We start from the raw sequence: 18,881 nt of genomic DNA, 5'->3' as shown, positions 1-18,881 counted from the left end.
ACTTTCATATATAGTGATTGACTTTTTAAGGCAAGTATCAAGTTTGCCTGATATTGGCGGGGGGGCGGAGGGGGAGGTTGTGCATGTGTTACTTATGGCCAGGACCTCCTTATCATTTTAAAAAACCCTTTCAAATCTCACTGCTGTCATAATTGGAAGATTTTTACCAAATGGATCATCACTTTTGTGTGTTTTTTTTTTTTTTCCCCCCCACCCCCAGGTTTTTGTACTGGCTCTCACATTTCTGCTGCTCTTCCTTGGAAACTTTCTTACTACTTTAAAAGTGGTGCACACTAAGCTTCAGAAAAACAAAGACGAAATGAAGAAACTGTGAAACTGGGTTGCAATGGTGGATCTCTCTTCTTTCCACTCTTAGCAAATAATTTATCAGACTGAACCTGGTAAACCACAGTTATATTGCAAATAAACCTTGGAAGAAATCCTGTTCGTGTTATGCTAAGAATGTGAACTCTCCCAGCACAGACTGCTGTACAGTATTATGCAAGCACTGCTCTCCAGCCTGCAGCCCTATTATTTAAGTATATTTAATACAAAACACATTTGGTGTTTTTCCTTTGTATATACAGCAGTAATGTGGCATGCACCTGCCAGAACAAACGCCAGTCTAGGGAGAAAGTGATATTTACTGTAATTCTGTTCCTTCATCTCTTGTTTTGTTTTTGGGTTGGGTTTTTTTTTTGATCCAGCATTATTTTATTTCTGAAATTCCAGGTACTACATTAGTAAAACTTTAAAAATGTTTTAGGTCAACCAGTAATGCAGACCTAATGTTTATTTCTAAAACTGTTAATTAAAACACTACATTTTCAGTGGCCTATGCTAACCTGTGTGTACTGTGAAACTTGCCCATATTTGTACCATGCTGCTATGCACCCTTTTTAAAAACTATTTAAAGAACAAACTTTTTTTTTAAGTTAATGGTTTAAATGTTATGTTTTGTTATTGGCTTTGTTTGCAGGAAGCCTGGTGATATTCAGCTAGAGATCAGGTAATCTGGTCAGCCCTGAAAAACGCACAAAATAAATAGTACAACACAGAGCTGTTTCAAGACCTTCTTTTAAATGTTGCCTTTACCATGGTTTTCCAAAACCATGTTCTTCTGAACATGGCTCTGACCGAAGGCTGTAATTGCAGCACTGGGGCCTCTAATTTCATTTGTGAAAAGTGTTCACCCACAGGTGACATGGTGTTTTGTCTTATTATTTTCCTGTGTGCAATTCATTCGAGAGCATAGCGACTGTGTGTCTGGTTTCACCTACATAGTTGTTTATGGAGCACTTAGTGCACTGGATGAGGTAAATAGAATTAGTACCACCGTACTTGTCAATCTCAGGCATTGCTTTTTAGAGTATTGTATACTGAATTTTTGCCTATATGCTATAGCTTGCTTTGCAGTAAAAAATTTTTTTATCCCTCTTTGTTAAGAAAACACACATCCACATCTTACTATGTTTTTCCATCTAATGAGGGCTGTGTAGCTCCTGAATCAGAGCTTTTTCTATAGAGCAATGGAGGTTTTCCCTCCTTCCCTTCATGTTCAGTCTGAGCATACTGCCTCTAGAGATGAGTAGAATGTCCAAAGCTTGTTTTGGATTTACAAATTATTCCATTTTAAGCTTGGAGGTACGTAAAGGCCTCCATGAATCTTAATGGTCCTTGGATTTTTTGCAGGCTTGTTTTGGGGTCAATTCCAAGTTAACAAAACCTCTGCATCCCATTAGCATACAACACAAAGGAAATAGATCACTCCAAGGTGGATTTTTCTATCAGCTGAATTCACAACCAAATGAAGAGAAGACTGGAAATGTACTGTTTCTAACCTGACCTTTGGAATTTTTCAGGCTGTTAGCAGGAATCCTGGCAAAGCTCCCAAACAGAGAAATAACTGACATGCTATGAACACAACCTACTTCCCCCAGGATGGACTGCATATTACAGCCCAAACCATGGCATATTTCAGAAAAAAAACCTCTGCTGCAAAATATCGTTTTAAAACGTGCTTTTTCTGTAGTGTCACATTATTGTGAAAAAAATCTTCCGCTAACCTCACGTACAGAGAAATTTCTCACAAAACTTTAAAGCCTTGGAGTGCAGGTACTAATTTGAATGGGATGGTTCCTCTCACTTAAATGGGAAGCAACTAGGACACCTGCATGCATTGTTAACTAGATGTCCTTGAAGGTAAAATAGTCATTGTAGGGTAGCAGGGATGATTTCACCATGTAATTCTTAACACACATGTAAGTAGCACAGCTCAATTTGCCACACATCATACAAGCACACGGTGTTGAATAAATTGCACTTTTGTTTATTTTAAAGTAAGTTTTTTGCTTGTATTGCACATTCGATCCTCTCTCTGGGTATTAAAATAGTGGCAGCTGCTGTTACCTGCCAGAGGTAAAGCATTTAGCAAGATGCATCATATCTGCACTGAGTGGCTTTCTGAGTAGACTATAATGAAGGATGTAAAACACTTTCTATTATCATAAATCCAATCTGGAGAGACCACACAATAGATTTCCAAACAGCTGCTATACGAAGTGGACATTCCAATAAAGGTGCAGCAGAATAGTACATAGTTTGGGGCAGTTGCTTGAGGCTACTCTGAGAAGAATGGTTAATAGAGCTGTTGCTTTGTAATTATAATTAGAACTTATCAATATAGAACTTTGATTTTTATCCTCTCTGAATCTGCTCTGATTTAACTTCACTCTTCCTCTGAGAGATGTAGCCATTTCTATCCTTTCCATGTCAATTCAGCAGTGAACAAGACGAATAAATCAGCCAGAACTACCAGCACCTATGTGCTAGAATAAAACTATGAGCAATAAAGACTGCCAGTCAAACTGTCAATGTATAAATAAGAGTGGATTTGGAACCTGGCTGACAGTCATTTACGGTCAGGAACAAAATCCAGATAAACATAGCCATCTACCACAAACTAATATTCACAAAGCACTTTGAAATCTTCCTATGAGGTGTAACAAAAAGCACAATATTACAAAATCAAATTTTAAAAATAAAATCAAAGTGGGAATAAAAATGGACTGAAAAAAAATTATAAAAATAAACTATTGGTAATAAATGTATCAAGATTTTAACAAGCTCTTCTATAGTCCCAGTGGTCTGGATCATCATAATATCGAACACCGTTTCCTCTCTTTTCGGCGCTTAGCTTTTTTCATGGCATTCAATGCAATATTTGTTGCTTCTTTAAAAACATCCTCTATGTTTTCTCGACACTTGGCTGAGCACTCCAAATAAGCTTGTGCCTTCATCTGCTGACAAGTTGCTTCACCCTAGAAGAAAGGAAGGTAACAAACGTAAGTGTTCTTGGAGTTACAGAGGGAAGAAGTGAATAATTCTGAAGATATCTTTATACAATGGGGTCAGGCAAAAGAAGGCAGATGCTTTTGTTTGTAGAGTTAAAGAATAAGTAGTAATAGTAGTCCTAAGCACTACTGTAAAACACATATTTAATAATAAATTAATAGGTTCCATTTATAGAACAACTATTGATTTTTTTAAAAGATTAATCTAAAAGCCAGTTTGGAAGTGCAATGCAGTGGAGATTTCTTGGTTGCCTACCTTGTTGTGTGTTAAAGCCCAACTTTTTTAAAGTTTAGGCTCTAAACAGAACCTCCAAAACCCAAACTTGAATGCTCAAATTAGCAATAAGGTGTGTATCCAGTCTGTCAGGACCCATATTTGAAAATTGGGCCTACAGTACAAACAAATTGACCCAAGCGCAATTTTACATAAATTTTCTCCACTTTCAGATGTCAGCAGGCTCCAGAGGGGGAGGGATCAGTGTTTGAATCCCAAACTCAGTTCTTAGCATTAGAAATATCTTGTGTTGCATGAGTGGCCCTTTCAGCTTAAGCCAGGAACAGAGTGGATGAGTTTCAGAAGATGACTCAACCAGAAGGATGGGTCAGTTTTAGGTAGGGTATTCAATGAGGAGGAAATGGAGCATAAGAGACAAGAAATCCTGAAGCACACTGCCCCCAAAAGAAGCTTCTTACTAACTGATAGCCATAAGAATTCTGTATATTTACGTTTCTACAATACAAACTGCTGGTATATGCCTGTTATCCATTTGGTGATTGACCTCTATCTGGAAATGTATACTGTATCTATATGTCAGAGGAGTCTGAAGAATCCACTCAAAGCTGGGACTGAAGCCAGAGTATTTAGGGACCAAAGCAGCAGTCCCATATCTTGAGCTGAAGGAAGATCTCCCCCGTAGGAAAGTTTTAGTTTGCCACATTGTTGTAAAGGGTCTGAAAAGTTTGTGAACTAGGGGCTTGTCTTCACTACCAGGATAAGTTGACCTAAGTTACACTACTCCAGCTACGTGAATAATCTAGCAGGAGTTGACATAGCTTAGGTCGATTTATCCCGGTGTCTTCACTGCGCTGCATTGACGGGAGACGCTCTCCCATCGACTTATTTTAATCTTCTTGGGAAGCTGGAGTACCAGGTCAACCGGAGAGTGCTCTGTATCCTGCTAAAATCGACCCCTGCTGCATCGATTGCAGGAGCGTTGATCTCCCTGGAGTGCAGACTCGCACTCAGTCCTTTTAAGCCATACTGATAGATTTTCTTAGAAAGGAGCTTTCATAAATGTCTACACTTTCTTGTGGGAATAACAGTATCAAGGCTCCTGGCAGCACCTGAGCTGAAGTAAATAATAAAATATTATATGCCTGACATTGGTGAAGAGAGTCGCTAAGTGCAATGGAGGCAGTATGCAGAATTTCACAAGATGATAAACATTTTCATTTCTGACTGACTGGAAAGAACACTGTAATTTCTGACACCGATGCAGCAATAGTTCCTTTTTTAATATTGCAAAATTTTGGTACACCTCAAGCTGTTGCCCAAACTTGTATACAGAATACTCAAATTTTGCTGCTGTCTTCGTGACCTGTAGCAGGAGGGATGACAGTCGTTACAGGAAAGAACAAGGAAGCAGCAGACCTAGGTTCTAGTTTCATTTCTGTAGATGCTTCCTGTGCAACAAGAAATAAGTCACTCCACCACTGACTAATCATCCCCATCTGTAAAGTGGGGATAGAGATACTTGCCTACATAACATGGGTGTTGTGAGGCTTGGTTAATGTTTGTAAAGTGGTGCTTGAATGGTAAATTTTGCATCAATAAGCAACAGTAACCTTTGAGGTGAGATGCTCCTTTCTGTGTCAAGATTTTCATGGCAGTGCTTACTATTCATGAGTAATAATACCATATTATAGGAAATGTACCTATTGCTTGTGCAAAGGACAGAACTCTTAAATGCAATCCTCTTTACCTGGTTATATGTGATTGGTTCCTGCTCAGAAGACATGAGCTTACGTAAATGTTCTTTGTCCTTTCGAAGGTCTGTTTTGCAGCCGATAAGTATTAGAGGGACTCCCCGGCAGAAGTGACTTACTTCAGGATACCACTGATGGTGGAAAATGAAACTTAGGTAAGCTTTTTAAAAAAAAAAAAAAAAAAAAAAAGACAATGCCTAGGAGCAAAATCAGCATTCAATTTACAACAAAACTGTAGAAAGTATCCAGTGCTAGGAACAGGGTAGGATATTATTTGTTTAAGTGAGTATTTATAGATATACCGCAACCTGACCTGTAAATATGTGGGGCCCCTCCTTTCCTTAAAGTACTCAGAGGTAAATTATGCTCTGCTCATGGAGGGTTAACTCTGCATGGGACTTCCTATATCTCAGTGGTTCTCAAACCGTGGGCCGCTTGCAGCCCAATCAGCACACAGCTGCAGGCCATGTGACATCCTCAAGGCCATACAGGTAGTATTAGATGCAGCCCACAGAACACACTGGTAAATAGGTTGATTGAAAACCATTGCTATATCTCCTACATCGTGTTTTAAGACATGAGCAAAGATTGAGAGAGAGCAGTTTGGAAAAGCTGGCAGTTTCTTTAGGACATGAACTTGCATTCCTTGCACACCCAAAATTTCTATCCTGGGCAACGAAATGTTGCTATTGACTTCAAGAAAGCAGGATTAGCCCCATAACGAGCACGCTTTCAATAAAATAGCCAATTGAAGTAATTTTTTTTTTTGACTGAGCAGCTGCTGCATCTAGACCGTATCAGAGGGGTAGCTGTGTTAGTCTGAATCTGTAAAAAGCAACAGAGGGTCCTGTGGCACCTTTGAGACTAACAAAAGCATTGGGAGCATAAGCTTTCGTGGGCAAGAACCTCACTTCTTGCATCTGAAGAAGTGAGGTTCTTACCCACGAAAGCTTATGCTCCCAATACTTCTGTTAGTCTCAAAGATGCCACAGGACCCTCTGTTGCATCTAGACAGATTATATAATGAAAGCACCTAAAAGCCCCAATCAACATCAGGTACTATATAATCATATAGGTAAGATATGGTCCCTGCCCCCCCAAAGAGCTCGCTCACACTAGTGTAAATCCAGAATAAATCCTCTAAAGTCAGGTACAAGATCAGAATCCAGACCAGTCGTACTTAGTTTCATTTATCTGTTTTTAGTCTTAAGCTTTCACTTTGGAGCATCACAAAGACTGAACAGAAATACTAAATTCAAAGATATAAAGAGGTGCCTACCTCTGTCTCCCCTATACCCAATACCATACATCACTAACTTTAGAATCAAATTCACCTCCATTACACTCAAATCTAGTGTTATCTCACTGTTGTTGATTTCAGAATTGCTTAGAAAACAGACTAAATTCCAAACCCTTTGAGTGAAGGGCTAGCCCATCATATATTCTGAAACAGATGGAGTGTATGTTACTTAGGGTACGTCTATACTTCCTTCCTGGTCCGGATGTAAGCGATCGATCTTCGGGGATCGATTTATCGCGTCTTGTCTAGACGCGATAAATCTATCCCGGATCGATCCCGGAAAGTGCTTGCCATCGACGCCGGTACTCCAGCTCAGCGAGAGGAGTATGCGGCATCGACGGGGGAGCCTGACTGCCGCATCTGGACTTTGAATTCCGTTAATAACGTAGCTGAATTTGCGTACTTTAGTCCGAAGCTGGGGGTTAGTGTGGACCAGGCCTCAGAGAGATTAGAGGGACACTGACAGCTATTATACTGAGGCTTTTTTTTTTTTGCTTTACTCTTCAATGTTTAATACCATCTTAAAAATTTTTGAAAATAAGAATTTTGTTCTAATTTATACAGACTGACAGCAAGAATAGCTGCGCCCACTGACAGTGTTGATAAAGAGTCAATAGAGTGAAAACCAAGAGTGTGGAACACTTCTTATTTTTTACAGAGTTTATAAAAAAAATTTTTTTAAGGCAGTGATGGAACTGTGGATTTTAACTAACAAAGATTTATGATCCAGAGGACATTCTCCATCAGAGTACAACCACTTTCACGTGCTGTAGGTCACATTTTGAGCCTTAAGTGTGCAGTAGTCTCCCTTTAGATGTTTCAGCCTAAAGATCAGTAATCAATCACAGAACTGAAACTAAGTTATAGTAAATTTCTCTTAGTAACTCGAGCAAGGGGATTGACCTTGAACTTTCTGCCTTCTGGATCTGGGGTCCCAGTCAACCTTGCAGCAGGGGGTCACAAATAGGATGACTTGTTGTTAAAAGCCAGGTGAAAGAGTTCTTTGGGGCAAATAACAATAGAACAAAAATATATGAATAAAAAGAGAGGGAGAGAAGACAAGCTTCATATGAGGTACTCCTGGAGAATTAGATCTTGCTCTTCTGATTTCTCTGTATTTTTTTTTATATTGTATTGAAACTAAGAGGGCCCTAAACCCAATCCCGAAATCTGAACACCCATAAATGTTGGAGAAACTCTTATCCAGATCTCAGAACTGTGTCTCAGGCCCATTGCTAGATGTGTGGTGATAAATGAACAGTGCATTTATTAGTTATCTTAGGGAGTGGGGCTGCTAAAATCAATCAGGTTGTTACAAATCAGTCATTGTCACCCATATAGCATAGTAAATTTAACATGAATGAGCCAAGTAATTATGAGGTCTCTTACCTTAATTAAAACGTTATCATAGCTAGTAGGGTTCATAACATCATAACAAATTAAGACCATGTTTGTATTCTGGTATGAAAGTGGTCGTAGCCGATCATAATCCTCCTGCCCTGAAACATGGGAAAAAAAGTGATAATACTTTGGATAAAAAAACCTCATTCTTTATATTACAATGCAGATATTTTAAAATGCATTCCCATTACCCGCAGTATGTCTTGTCTTAAAAACAGTAATGACAGATTGTAAACATTTTTAATAAATCATTGGCCTTAATAGGATGAGTTCCTTGTTTGAAAATGTATAAGAAGATATGTTTAAGAGAATCAACTTTATAGTAAAAAGATCTATAAACATTGAATTCTTGTGAAATCTCAGTATGAAGCAAAAGGATTTTTTGGTCTAAATGTTCAATATTTTGCAACTTGGTACTAAGCAGGACACAAAGCCATATGGTGCAGGATCTGAAACATGAAGGCTGGATTGTCATTCACTAGCAGAGACAAATGCAGGAGTCTAGACTGGAAGCTTATTACTGATTAAAAACCTGTGGAATTGGCAAGGGTCGTATTGACATACAGGGTTCAATGGGCAGGAAGCATGCCTACTTTTTGCCAGATGTGAATGCAGCATAATAAAAAGGCTTAAATAACAAATGCCCCTCTCGTACCGACGTCAGTGAATGGAGCAAGGTAATGAGCATGACAACTGCCACCCCTCAGATGGATTGCCATCCATTAGTGAGCACGTAGCCTCACCAAGCTACACCGCGCAGCATGCCCAATTCTAAAGAGTACTACTACCAGCTGCTAGCTGATTTTACATGATACACAGCAACATGAGCCAGTCTTAACTGATCTATGAAATGGGCCTTAAGAGCTGCTGATGCCGCCTGGAAATGTTTGTAAAAATTTCCTTTTAGGAATAATTTGACGTGCGGGGAATTCATTTTACTATTCACACATATTCACATGAGAAAACTGGTCTGCTTATTTCCCTGTATTTATGACATACCAGTCACCTTCAAACCAGAGCATTGTGATGTCACACTGAACAAGCCTCTGGAGGTGGCCAATCAGCACCAGAGGCAGTTGAACTAAGAAATCAAAGATCCTGTTTCATCAAAGGCCAATACTTCAATAGGATGTTTTTCAAAGTTTTCCAGAAGGCACCAGCGGATGTTTAAGAAGACAGTGAAGACTCTGATGACCACTTGAGTGCTGACCCATGTGTCAGGTATGTCAGCAGGAAGTTTTTGACTTTCCAAGAAGTGAGTCAGGGATGCCAATCCTTTTTGCATTATTATTTTCATATATTTACTGAGCACCATGTGTGCCTGATACTATACAAAAACACAGAGGCAATTCCTGCCCAAAGGCGATCACAAATAAAATCTTTGCATCAGCATTACGTAGAGCGTACCCCTCTGCTAACCATTATTTCAACATACTTTCTAATATACAGCTGTTGTATCATGGTATTCAACACAAAGCCCTACACTACTTATTGTACTCAAAATGCTTGACTCCAAGGCCTTGTCTACACTACGAGAGTAGTTCGATTTTACTTAAATCGAATATTTGGAATCGATATTGCAAAGTCGAACGTGTGTGTCCACACTAAGGACAGTAATTCGACTTTGTGAGTCCACACTAACGGGGAAAGCGTCGACATTGGAAGCGGTGCACTGAGGGCAGCTATCCCACAGTTCCCGGAGTCCCCGCCGCCCATTGGAATTCTGGGTGGAGCCGCAAATGCCTTCTGGGTAAAAAAAAAAAGGGGCCAGGGTGCTTTTGGGTAACTGTCGTCATCCGTCCATCACTCCCGCCCTCCCTCCCTCCCTGAAAGCGCCGGCGGGAAATCATTTCGCGCACTTTTCAAGTCATTGACAGCGCGGACGCCACAGCACTGTGAGCATGGAGCCCGCTGCAACCATCGCTGCAGTTGTGGCCGCTCTCAACGCCTCGCAGCTTATCATACAGGTTGCCCTGAGGCAGATGCAGAAAAGTCAGGCGAGGAGGCTACGTCAACGCGGTGATGGCCTGAAGTCTGAGAGTAGCACAGACCTCTCAGAAAGCAGGGGACCCAGCGCCGAGGACATCACGGTGGCAATGGGTCATGTTGATGCTGTGAAACGGCGATTCTGGGCACGGGAAACAAGCACTGAGTGGTGGGACCGCATAGTGCTGCAGGTCTGGGATGAATCACAGTGGCTGCGAAACTTCCGCATGCGGAAGGGAACTTTCCTTGAACTTTGTGAGTTGCTGTCCCCTGCCCTGAAGCGCAATGACACCCGGATGCGACCAGCCCTGACTGTCCAGAAGCGAGTGGCCATAGCCCTCTGGAAGCTTGCAACGCCTGACAGCTACCGGTCAGTCGCGAGCCAGTTTGGGGTGGGCAAATCTACCGTGGGGGTTGTTGTGATGCAAGTAGCCAAGGCAATCGTTGATGTACTGCTGCCAAAGGTAGTGACCCTGGGAAACTTGGAGGCGATCATAGATGGCTTCGCAGCGATGGGATTCCCAAACTGCGGTGGGGCCATAGATGGAACTCACATCCCTATCCTGGCACCGGACCACCAGGCCAGCCAGTACATTAACAGAAAGGGCTACTTTTCCATGGTGCTGCAAGCACTGGTGGACCACAGGGGACGTTTTACCAACATCAATGTCGGATGGCCGGGCAAGGTTCATGACGCTCGTGTTTTCAGGAACTCTGGTCTGTTTAGACGGCTGCAGCAAGGTATTTACTTCCCGGACCACAAAATAACTGTTGGGGATGTGGAGATGCCTATAGTCATCCTCGGGGACCCAGCCTACCCGCTAATGCCCTGGCTCATGAAGCCCTATACAGGTGCCCTGGACACTGAAAAAGAACTCTTCAACTACCGGCTGAGCAAGTGCAGAATGGTGGTGGAGTGTGCTTTTGGACGTCTCAAGGGGAGATGGAGAAGCTTGCTGACTCGCTGTGATCTCAGCGAAACCAATATCCCCATTGTTATAGCAGCTTGCTGTGTGCTCCACAATCTCTGTGAGAGCAAGGGGGAGACCTTTATGGCGGGGTGGGAGGTTGAGGAAATTAGCCTGGCTGCTGATTACTCACAGCCAGACAGCCGGGCGATTAGAAGAGACCAGCGGGAAGCGCTGTGCATCCGGGAGGCTTTGAAAGCAAAGTTCCTGAGTGAGCAGGGTAACCTGTGACTTTCTAATTTTGTGAACAGAGAAGCCTTCACCCCACTTCCAACACACGTTTCAAAATAAAAATAGTTCTACTTTGTTAAAGCACACCGTTTTCTTTAATACTGTTTTCGCGGGAATTTTTTAAAACTGGGACGCAGACTGTGGTGCGGAGCGGGTGTAGTGTAGTCGCGCGAATGCAGCTTCTAAACTCAAGGACTGACAGGCTCCGCTGCGGTGGGATGGTTCTTTCAACGGAGCCTGTCACCCCTCCTGATACGGACTGTGTGTATGGGGGGTCTATGTGAGTTTGTGGCAGGGGTGGGACGGTTACAGATCCCCTGCTGTGTGGCTCTGTGATCCTGCCTAAGGACCGCCGCTTAAGATCTCTAACTGCCCTCCCCTGACACAAAGTCACAGAGCAACCCACCCCCCACCACATAACATGAAAAGAACCTCCCAGACTAACCAGGGTAAGTAGTCACTGCATCACTGCACTATGTATGTGCCCTGCTGCTGTGCCTGCCCCCGACTATGTACCCTGCCAAAGGTGACTGTCCTGTCCAATTACCAACCCCCTTTCCCCCCCCTCCTCCAAAAGAACATGATGGAAACAGTAGTTAACAGAAACATATTTTTTATTATCAACTACACATGGGACTGGGAAGTGAAACTTGGACGGGGGCTTGTGTCAGGCAGGAAGGAAAGAACTTGTCAAACTTTGGGGAATGAGAGCCTTCTGCTGCTCGAGCTCTCTGCAGGGGTGGAGTGAGAGTTAGCAGGGACTCTGCCGCCTCTCCTTCTGTGCACTTTGGGTGAAGGGAGTATGGGACTTGGTGGCGGGGGAGGGCGGTTAGAGATGGACTGCAGCGGGGCTCTGTCCTCCTGCCTCCGTTCCTGCAGAACATCCACAAGGCGCCGGAGCGTGTCCGTTTGCTCCCTCAGTAGTCCAAGCAGGGTTTGAGTCGCCTGCTGGTCTTCCTGACGCCACCTCTCCTCCCGATCCATGTTGGCTTGGTGCATTTGGGACAAGTTCTCCCGCCACTGGGTCTGCTGTGCTGCCTGGGCTCGGGAGCAGGCTATAAGCTCTGAGAACATGTCCTCCCGTGTCCTCTTCTTCTTATGCCTAATCCTCCCTAGCCTCTGGGAGTGTGATGACAGGCTAGGTTGTGAGACAGTCGCAGATGGGGCTGTGGGAATGGGAAAAAGGGAGTGAATTCCTCAGAAAGATAAATGTAGTTGTGAACAAAGAACATAGTCTTTCTCTGTGAACAGGACCATGCACAGCACCTATCACATGCGCACTCAGCACAAGGTCGAATTCTCGGCCTTCGCATTCAGTGTCTGGGGTTTTGCAGAGCACTTTTGAGAACCCTGTCAGGACAACGGAATTGCTCTTGCACGCAGACATGGTAAGCCGTAGATTCGTGGCAGCTTAAAACTTTAATATTAGCAATGGCCTCATTTCACATTGAAATCAATGTCGGTCCCTGCTGCCAGCAATCCGGCAAGCAGGAAGTCTGCTCCTGTCCCACACCCTCGCGGCTGTCCCCGGGAACGATCCCTTTCGGCTGACCCTCTCCCGCCTCCACCGCGTGGCTGCAAACCAGCGGTTACAGTTCTGTAAAGGAACGGTAAAGCAGTCCCAACACTAACATTCCCCTACCTCATTCAAAGCAGGTCATCATGAGCGACATCACCCTCATGAGGATCTCTGAGAGCGACAGACAGAGAATGCTCCGGGAAAGCCTTCAAAGACCAGGGCCGTATGCCGCCATGCTGTGCCAAGCAATGATTCCGGAGTACTTGCTAGTCTCGTGGCGCAGCAACGTGTCCTACTACGGAGGACCCAATAAGGCCGCTCTCCCCAAGAACCTAATGCAGCGGATTTCAAATTACCTGCAGGAGAGCTTCCTTGAGATGTCCCAGGAGGATTTCTGCTCCATCCCCGGACATATAGACCGCATCTTACTGTAGCTGCAGTAGCAGGGACTACACAGTAGAGCGGCTTGGGCAGGACAATCATGCAAAACCGGACATTGCTAGATTTTTTTGAAATACTTGCACTGCCCATGACTGAACCGTTAAGTTATTCAAAGTAATCATGAGAAACCCATTTTTTACATTGTTAATAATCATGTTCTGTTACAAATAAATGTTTAGATGTTTACAACACTTACTGGATGATCCTTCACCAGATTCTGTGTCCGGGGTAACGGCTGGGGAGGGTTGGTAGGGGATCTCTGTAAGGGTGATGAAGAGATCCTGGCTGTCGGGGAAATCAGCGTTGTGAGCGCTGTCGACTGCCTCGTCCTCCTCATCTCCTTCCTCATCTTCCCCGTCCGCTAACATGTCCGAGGATCCGGCCGTGGACACTATCCCATCCTCAGAGTCCACAGTCAGTGGTGGGGTAGTGGTGGCGGCCGCACCGAGGATGGAATGCAGTGCCTCGTAGAAACGGGATGTCTGGGGATGGGATTCGGAGCGTCCGTTTGCCTCTTTGGTCTTCTGGTAGCCTTGCCTCAGCTCCTTGATTTTCACGCGGCACTGCGTTACATCCCGGCTGTATCCTCTCTCTGCCATGTCTTTAGAGATCTTCTCATAGATCTTTGCATTCCGTCTTTTGGATCGCAGCTCGGAAAGCACGGACTCATCGCCCCACACAGCGATGAGATCCAAGACTTCCCGATCAGTCCATGCTGGGGCCCTCTTTCTATTCTGAGATTGCACTGCCATCAGTGCTGGAGAGCTCTGCATCGTTGCCAGTGCTGCTGAGCTCGCCACGATGTCCAGACAGGAAATGAGATTCAAACTGGCCAGACAGGAAAAGGAATTCAAATTCAAATTTTCCCGGGGCTTTTCCTGTGTGGCAGTTCAGAACATCCGAGCTCTTACTGCTGTCCAGAGCGTCAACAGAGTGGTGCACTGTGGGATAGCTCCTGGAGCTATTAGCGTCGATTTCCATCCACACCTAGCCTAATTCGACATGGCCATGTCGAATTTAGCGCTACTCCCCTCGTCGGGGAGGAGTACAGAAGTCGAATTAAAGAGACCTCTATGTCGAACTAAATACCTTCGCGGTGTGGACGGGTGCAGGGTTAATTCGATGTAACGGCGCTAACTTCGACATAAACGCCTAGTGTAGACCAGGCCCAAAGTATGGTGCTATCAGGAAGGGCATGGATACAGAAAGAACAATATTGCTACAGAGCATTCAGATCTTTCACCTGAATATTTAACCCCTGCTGGTAACAGGATTTCCAACTATTTGCATAAAGGGATGGTGGGGGGTTAGGACCCAATTCTACATGGTGCCAAGAGCCCTTAATTTCAGTGGAGTTAAGAGCATTTAGTATTTCAGAGGAGACACTCCAAAACAGTGCAGAATTGGGCCCTTAAACTTTTAATCCCAGAATAAGACAATTAAGGAATTTATTGTGCTCTGCAGTGTTTATATAACATGCAACAACTGTATTTCTAATCCTTCTCATTTTCTGAAATCCACCTCGTTGTTTGCACCAGATTTACCACTTTTTTTTTTTTGGGGGGGGGGGTGTGTGTGTCATATAATGCTTTGCTTAGGTGATCATCTAAAGTTGTATTAAATTTCAGGAGAAAAAAAATAAGAAGGAAATTAGTTGTAAAGCAGTATGGCTGGGATGTGTGTGTTTGTACACGTGCTTCTTTCACTCACGTTTATTACTCTTAACCTGCACAAAGGCAACTTTATGAAATCAAGCTATCCTCTAGCAGCCAGTTATAAAATTACCCACAGTAACCACTCCAGCCTCTCAACTCATTTGCTGCTACTTTGCCATAACATTTGTGATTGGTGAAGCAGATTGATGGATGTTCCATTTTACAAAGTCATGATGACCTGCCCAAGTTGGAACAGAGCAAAAACACTTAGTCTGATGAACATGCCAGGGATCTCAAAAGAGCTGCTTTTGATGGTGTAAATGAAACTGATGTGCCATAATGAGAAACAGAACAGATAGATATGACATCACAGGGCTTCATCTTCACAGTCAAAGTTGAGGGTGGGTTGAGAAGAACCAGGTATTTATTTTTTAATTGTAGACTAAGATAACCAGATAAAGACATGAGGAAATGTAGATTTACACAGGCATAACATGTTTTTTCTTACGTATTTTATACACCTCAGGAATGGCAAATACAGAGCATAGCAAAAGCTAAAATACACACACCATAATGGGAAGGCTAGAAAGGACATGGTTTATGGAAATATAACATGATCTGATTCCAGAGAGTGCTTATTTGTTTCTTCAACTCTGCCAAAATTAACAGCTATAGAGTTGTTCTTAAAAATAGTTGTGTTATAACTTTAGCAGGCTGAAACTCATCTTAAACAACATTGGAAGAAGGACACTTTCAAGTTCTCTGTTGCAAATATAGATACTTTAGCACTTATCTTGTGGTAGATATATATATATATATATATATATATATATATAGAATAGTGCAATAGGAAATGTTTGCCCGTATGTGAAATCCTATTGTCTGAGCTATTGTGCTTTCTCTTTTTTGTAAAAAGCAAAATAACAAAACCTGTGTGAAAGAAGGAATGATGGAACTAAGGGTTTGTTTATACTGTATTTGCATAGACATACCCGAGCTAGCTTTAATCAAGCTAGGTTGAAGCTGTAACAGTGAGTGCTTCAGCACAGAGTAGCCCTGTAAACAACTGGCCAGGGTTCTCAGTGGGCTTGTACAGGTTTAGCTTTGGTATGTCTACTCAAGCTGTAATCACACCCTATGAGTAGAGTATACACATGCACCAAATGTTTTAGCGTTTAATTGCCATAAAGAAGTTGGAGGAGGAGGGGAGAGATGTGCATATTGTAACTAAGCTGCTGGATGGCTTCCATCCCCAGCTCCCAGAACAAGTGTGAGGGAAAGGGTTGGGCCATAGCCCTCTGGGAGGGGCAGCAACCCAAATCAATATCTAGCTAATAGAGGGCACCATGTTACCCAGAGTGACCAATCAAAAGAACTACATCAGGAGGCAGAGGGGATCAGGCTCAGGAAAGATCCTGTGGGTGCAGCAGGTTGACGGCAGCAACCTGAAAGCTGGCTGCAGAAGGGATCCATGCCAACACCTCACTGGCATCACCAATTGAGATACCTCAGTTTAGTGCAGGGATCAGCAGCCTTTCAGAAGTGGTGGGCCGAGTCTTCATTTATTCACTCTGATGTAAGGTTTCGCGTGCCAGTAATACATTTCAACATTTTTAGAAGGTCTCTTTCTATAAGTCTATAATATACAACTAAACTATTGTTGTATGTAAAGTAAATAAGGTTTTTAAAATGTTTAAGAAGTTTAATTTAAAATTAAATTAAAATGCAGGGCCCCCTGGACCAGTGCCAGGACCCAGGTAGTGTGAGTGCCACTGAAAATCAGATCGCGTGCCGCCTTTGGCACACGTGCCATAGGTTGCCTACCCCTGGGTTAGTGATTACATCATCAGACCCCTTGGTGCTGCAAGGCCCAGTAATTCCATATTTGAAAGCTTTTGTCAGACACCAATATGACTTATTCAGGATGCAAACATTTTTTAAATATTATGGAAATGTTAATTAACCAAAACAAAAAACCTCCTCTGACATTTTAGGAACAGGAAAAGGACATCCAACTAAACCAATTTGCTTCATCCAACTCTGGATGGCAGATTCCATTTTCCTAGTCAATCCCCTTTCATTCCTTGGTCCTCCTACCGAGATGGTCAACACAAGGGCTAATTAAAGGTCAGTTGTGGTGGTGGTCTGTGTAATATGGACAACTGTCTTCTAGGAAGTGGAGTAAAATCTCTTAATTTAGGCCAATGAATAATAATCAGATGATTGTAAATTTCAACCTGTTTGCAATGCCCTAGGTTTGACAGGAAGCTATTACATTACATAACATTTTGAGAGACCAGCCCGTGGTGCCTTAATTAATCTGGGTCCAGTTAGATCCAAAAACTAAGCTATACATGCCTTTCTTCTTGCCCTCAAACACAGGGATGAGAATTGTCAAAATGGCAGACGCATCAAATTCTCCTCATCCTGTCACACACACAAAAATCCAAAACCTTATCAAAGACTTGTCCTTTCACAGCTTTCACCATTGCATCCGGATGATGACATGCAAGAACAGTAGTGTGAGAACACCCTTTTCTCAGTAAGGTTACTCAGGCTGTGGTCAGAATTTTTCTTCACTGTGGCTTTAAAACAAAAATTCTGCAAGATGAGATAAAACAAACTTGCAGGACTGAACAGAAGGGGCCAATTAGCTCAGACAAAACCTTTGATTACTTGTGTTCAGTCTCAGTTTTAATTCTTCTCTCGTTGTTGTGTTGTCAAAATTGGTGTATGAAAATTCCATTAAGGTTCTTTTATATACATTTTTTTCTTTCAAAATTTTCATTCATTCTCTTCCCCCAGTACACCTCTACCTTGATATAACGCTGTCCTTGGGAGCCAAAAAATCTTATCACGTTATAGGTGAAACCGCGTTATATCGAACTTGCATTGATCCGCCGGAGTGCTGCTTTACCGCGTTATATCCGAATTCGTGTTATATCGGGTCGCATTATATCTGGATAGAGGTGTATTGTAAAATAATTGCTATTTAGCATTAATTTCCTGCATCTTTGTGCCTTTAAGAAGCTGCCTGCACAGTGCTTCACTTGGTACAGCTAATTTTACATGAGATGCTTAATTCCTTGCCAAAGACCACATGCTCACTCCTTTGCCTGAAATGGCAACTAGCCCATGATGTCACAACTTGGCCTTAAGAACAGGTGGGGCTTCAGTCTGATGGGGGACAGGAAGAGAGGAGGAAATTAGGCCATGAGTTGCACTCTCTCCAGTCTCGCTGCCAGAAGGGAAAATTGGGCTAGTTTGAGTTTCTCAGCCTGCATGAGGCCCTAAGCAGCTTGGATTGCTTGCATAGACTACCCACCCTGCATTCTACATGGGGACATAATTAAAATTCTCTCTTGCATCCAAGATCCTTGGGAACATATCATGATACTTTCAATCAGCTTAATGACCATTGTGCTTTGTTATAGTTATTCAGTAGGTTCCTACAAATGAACTGTTTCTCTATTCTATAACATGCTGTCCATGCAAAGAGGACCAACACCTAAGAATTCTTAGACCAGGTCTCAAAGAACATGACTTTAAAGGAAGGCATTAAACTCCTGTAAGAGACAATTATACAATAGCCTACCCACAACAGATGTTTCTTCCTACCCCCTGTCAATTCATGTCTAGATTCTGTCCTGAAGCATGAAAGCTTACATTGCTTATAAATTATAATCTTAGCTGGTGTTACTGTAACTTATTTAAATAAATAGGATTCTCTTTTAATCTAAGCTCATTTCTTCATTAATTTCTTGTCGCAGTGAGTTTCATGAATTAATTACATATTGTCTGATAAAATATTTTTGTTTATCAGTTTTAAATGTATTGCCTGTGTACTTCATAATAATGTTGAAAAAATGCAAGCCATCAGTATAATGGACTTTATACTTATTTTTAGATTTTTCCAAATATTTTAATTATTTACTTCTAGAATATATTCTCTGGATAGAAAAGGTCCCATGGAACTACAATTGACAGACAAGGGAAAAATATTTATTTAAAGCTAAATGTCAATGGCATCCTATGAACTGA

The 18,881-nt window shown here is 42.6% G+C and overlaps 2 protein-coding genes across 7 annotated transcripts in view; one reads left to right on the top strand and one right to left on the bottom strand.

Moving 5' to 3' along the window:
* TMEM120B (transmembrane protein 120B) overlaps window positions 1-5,480 on the top strand; it is a 43,475-nt gene extending 37,995 nt beyond the window's left edge. For 4 of the 6 annotated variants that reach the window (XM_034791666.1, XM_034791671.1, XM_034791670.1 and 1 more), the window contains one exon: window positions 221-350. In XM_034791666.1, coding sequence (XP_034647557.1) covers window positions 221-334 — 114 coding nt within the window. In that variant the 3' untranslated portion in view covers window positions 335-350. Of the gene's footprint in view, window positions 1-220; window positions 351-979; window positions 2,710-5,404 lie in introns of those variants that run through there. The other 2 variants (XM_034791668.1, XM_034791669.1) reach the window with 2 other exon arrangements.
* The window catches only part of RHOF (ras homolog family member F, filopodia associated), a 28,829-nt gene continuing 12,658 nt past the window's right edge, over window positions 2,711-18,881 (bottom strand). Inside the window, exons 3-5 of the mRNA XM_034791672.1 lie at window positions 8,029-8,138; window positions 5,336-5,470; window positions 2,711-3,320 (exon numbers count right to left, since the gene is read on the bottom strand). Of these exons, the coding sequence (XP_034647563.1) occupies window positions 3,156-3,320; window positions 5,336-5,470; window positions 8,029-8,138 (410 nt within the window). The 3' untranslated portion in view covers window positions 2,711-3,155. The remainder of the gene's footprint in view (window positions 3,321-5,335; window positions 5,471-8,028; window positions 8,139-18,881) is intronic.

This window comes from Trachemys scripta, chromosome 15, assembly GCF_013100865.1.
Source record: "Trachemys scripta elegans isolate TJP31775 chromosome 15, CAS_Tse_1.0, whole genome shotgun sequence".
Taxonomy (NCBI): domain Eukaryota; kingdom Metazoa; phylum Chordata; order Testudines; family Emydidae; genus Trachemys; species Trachemys scripta.
Note: the sequence above shows the minus strand (reverse complement) of the source record. Positions and strands in the feature narration are given on the sequence as shown.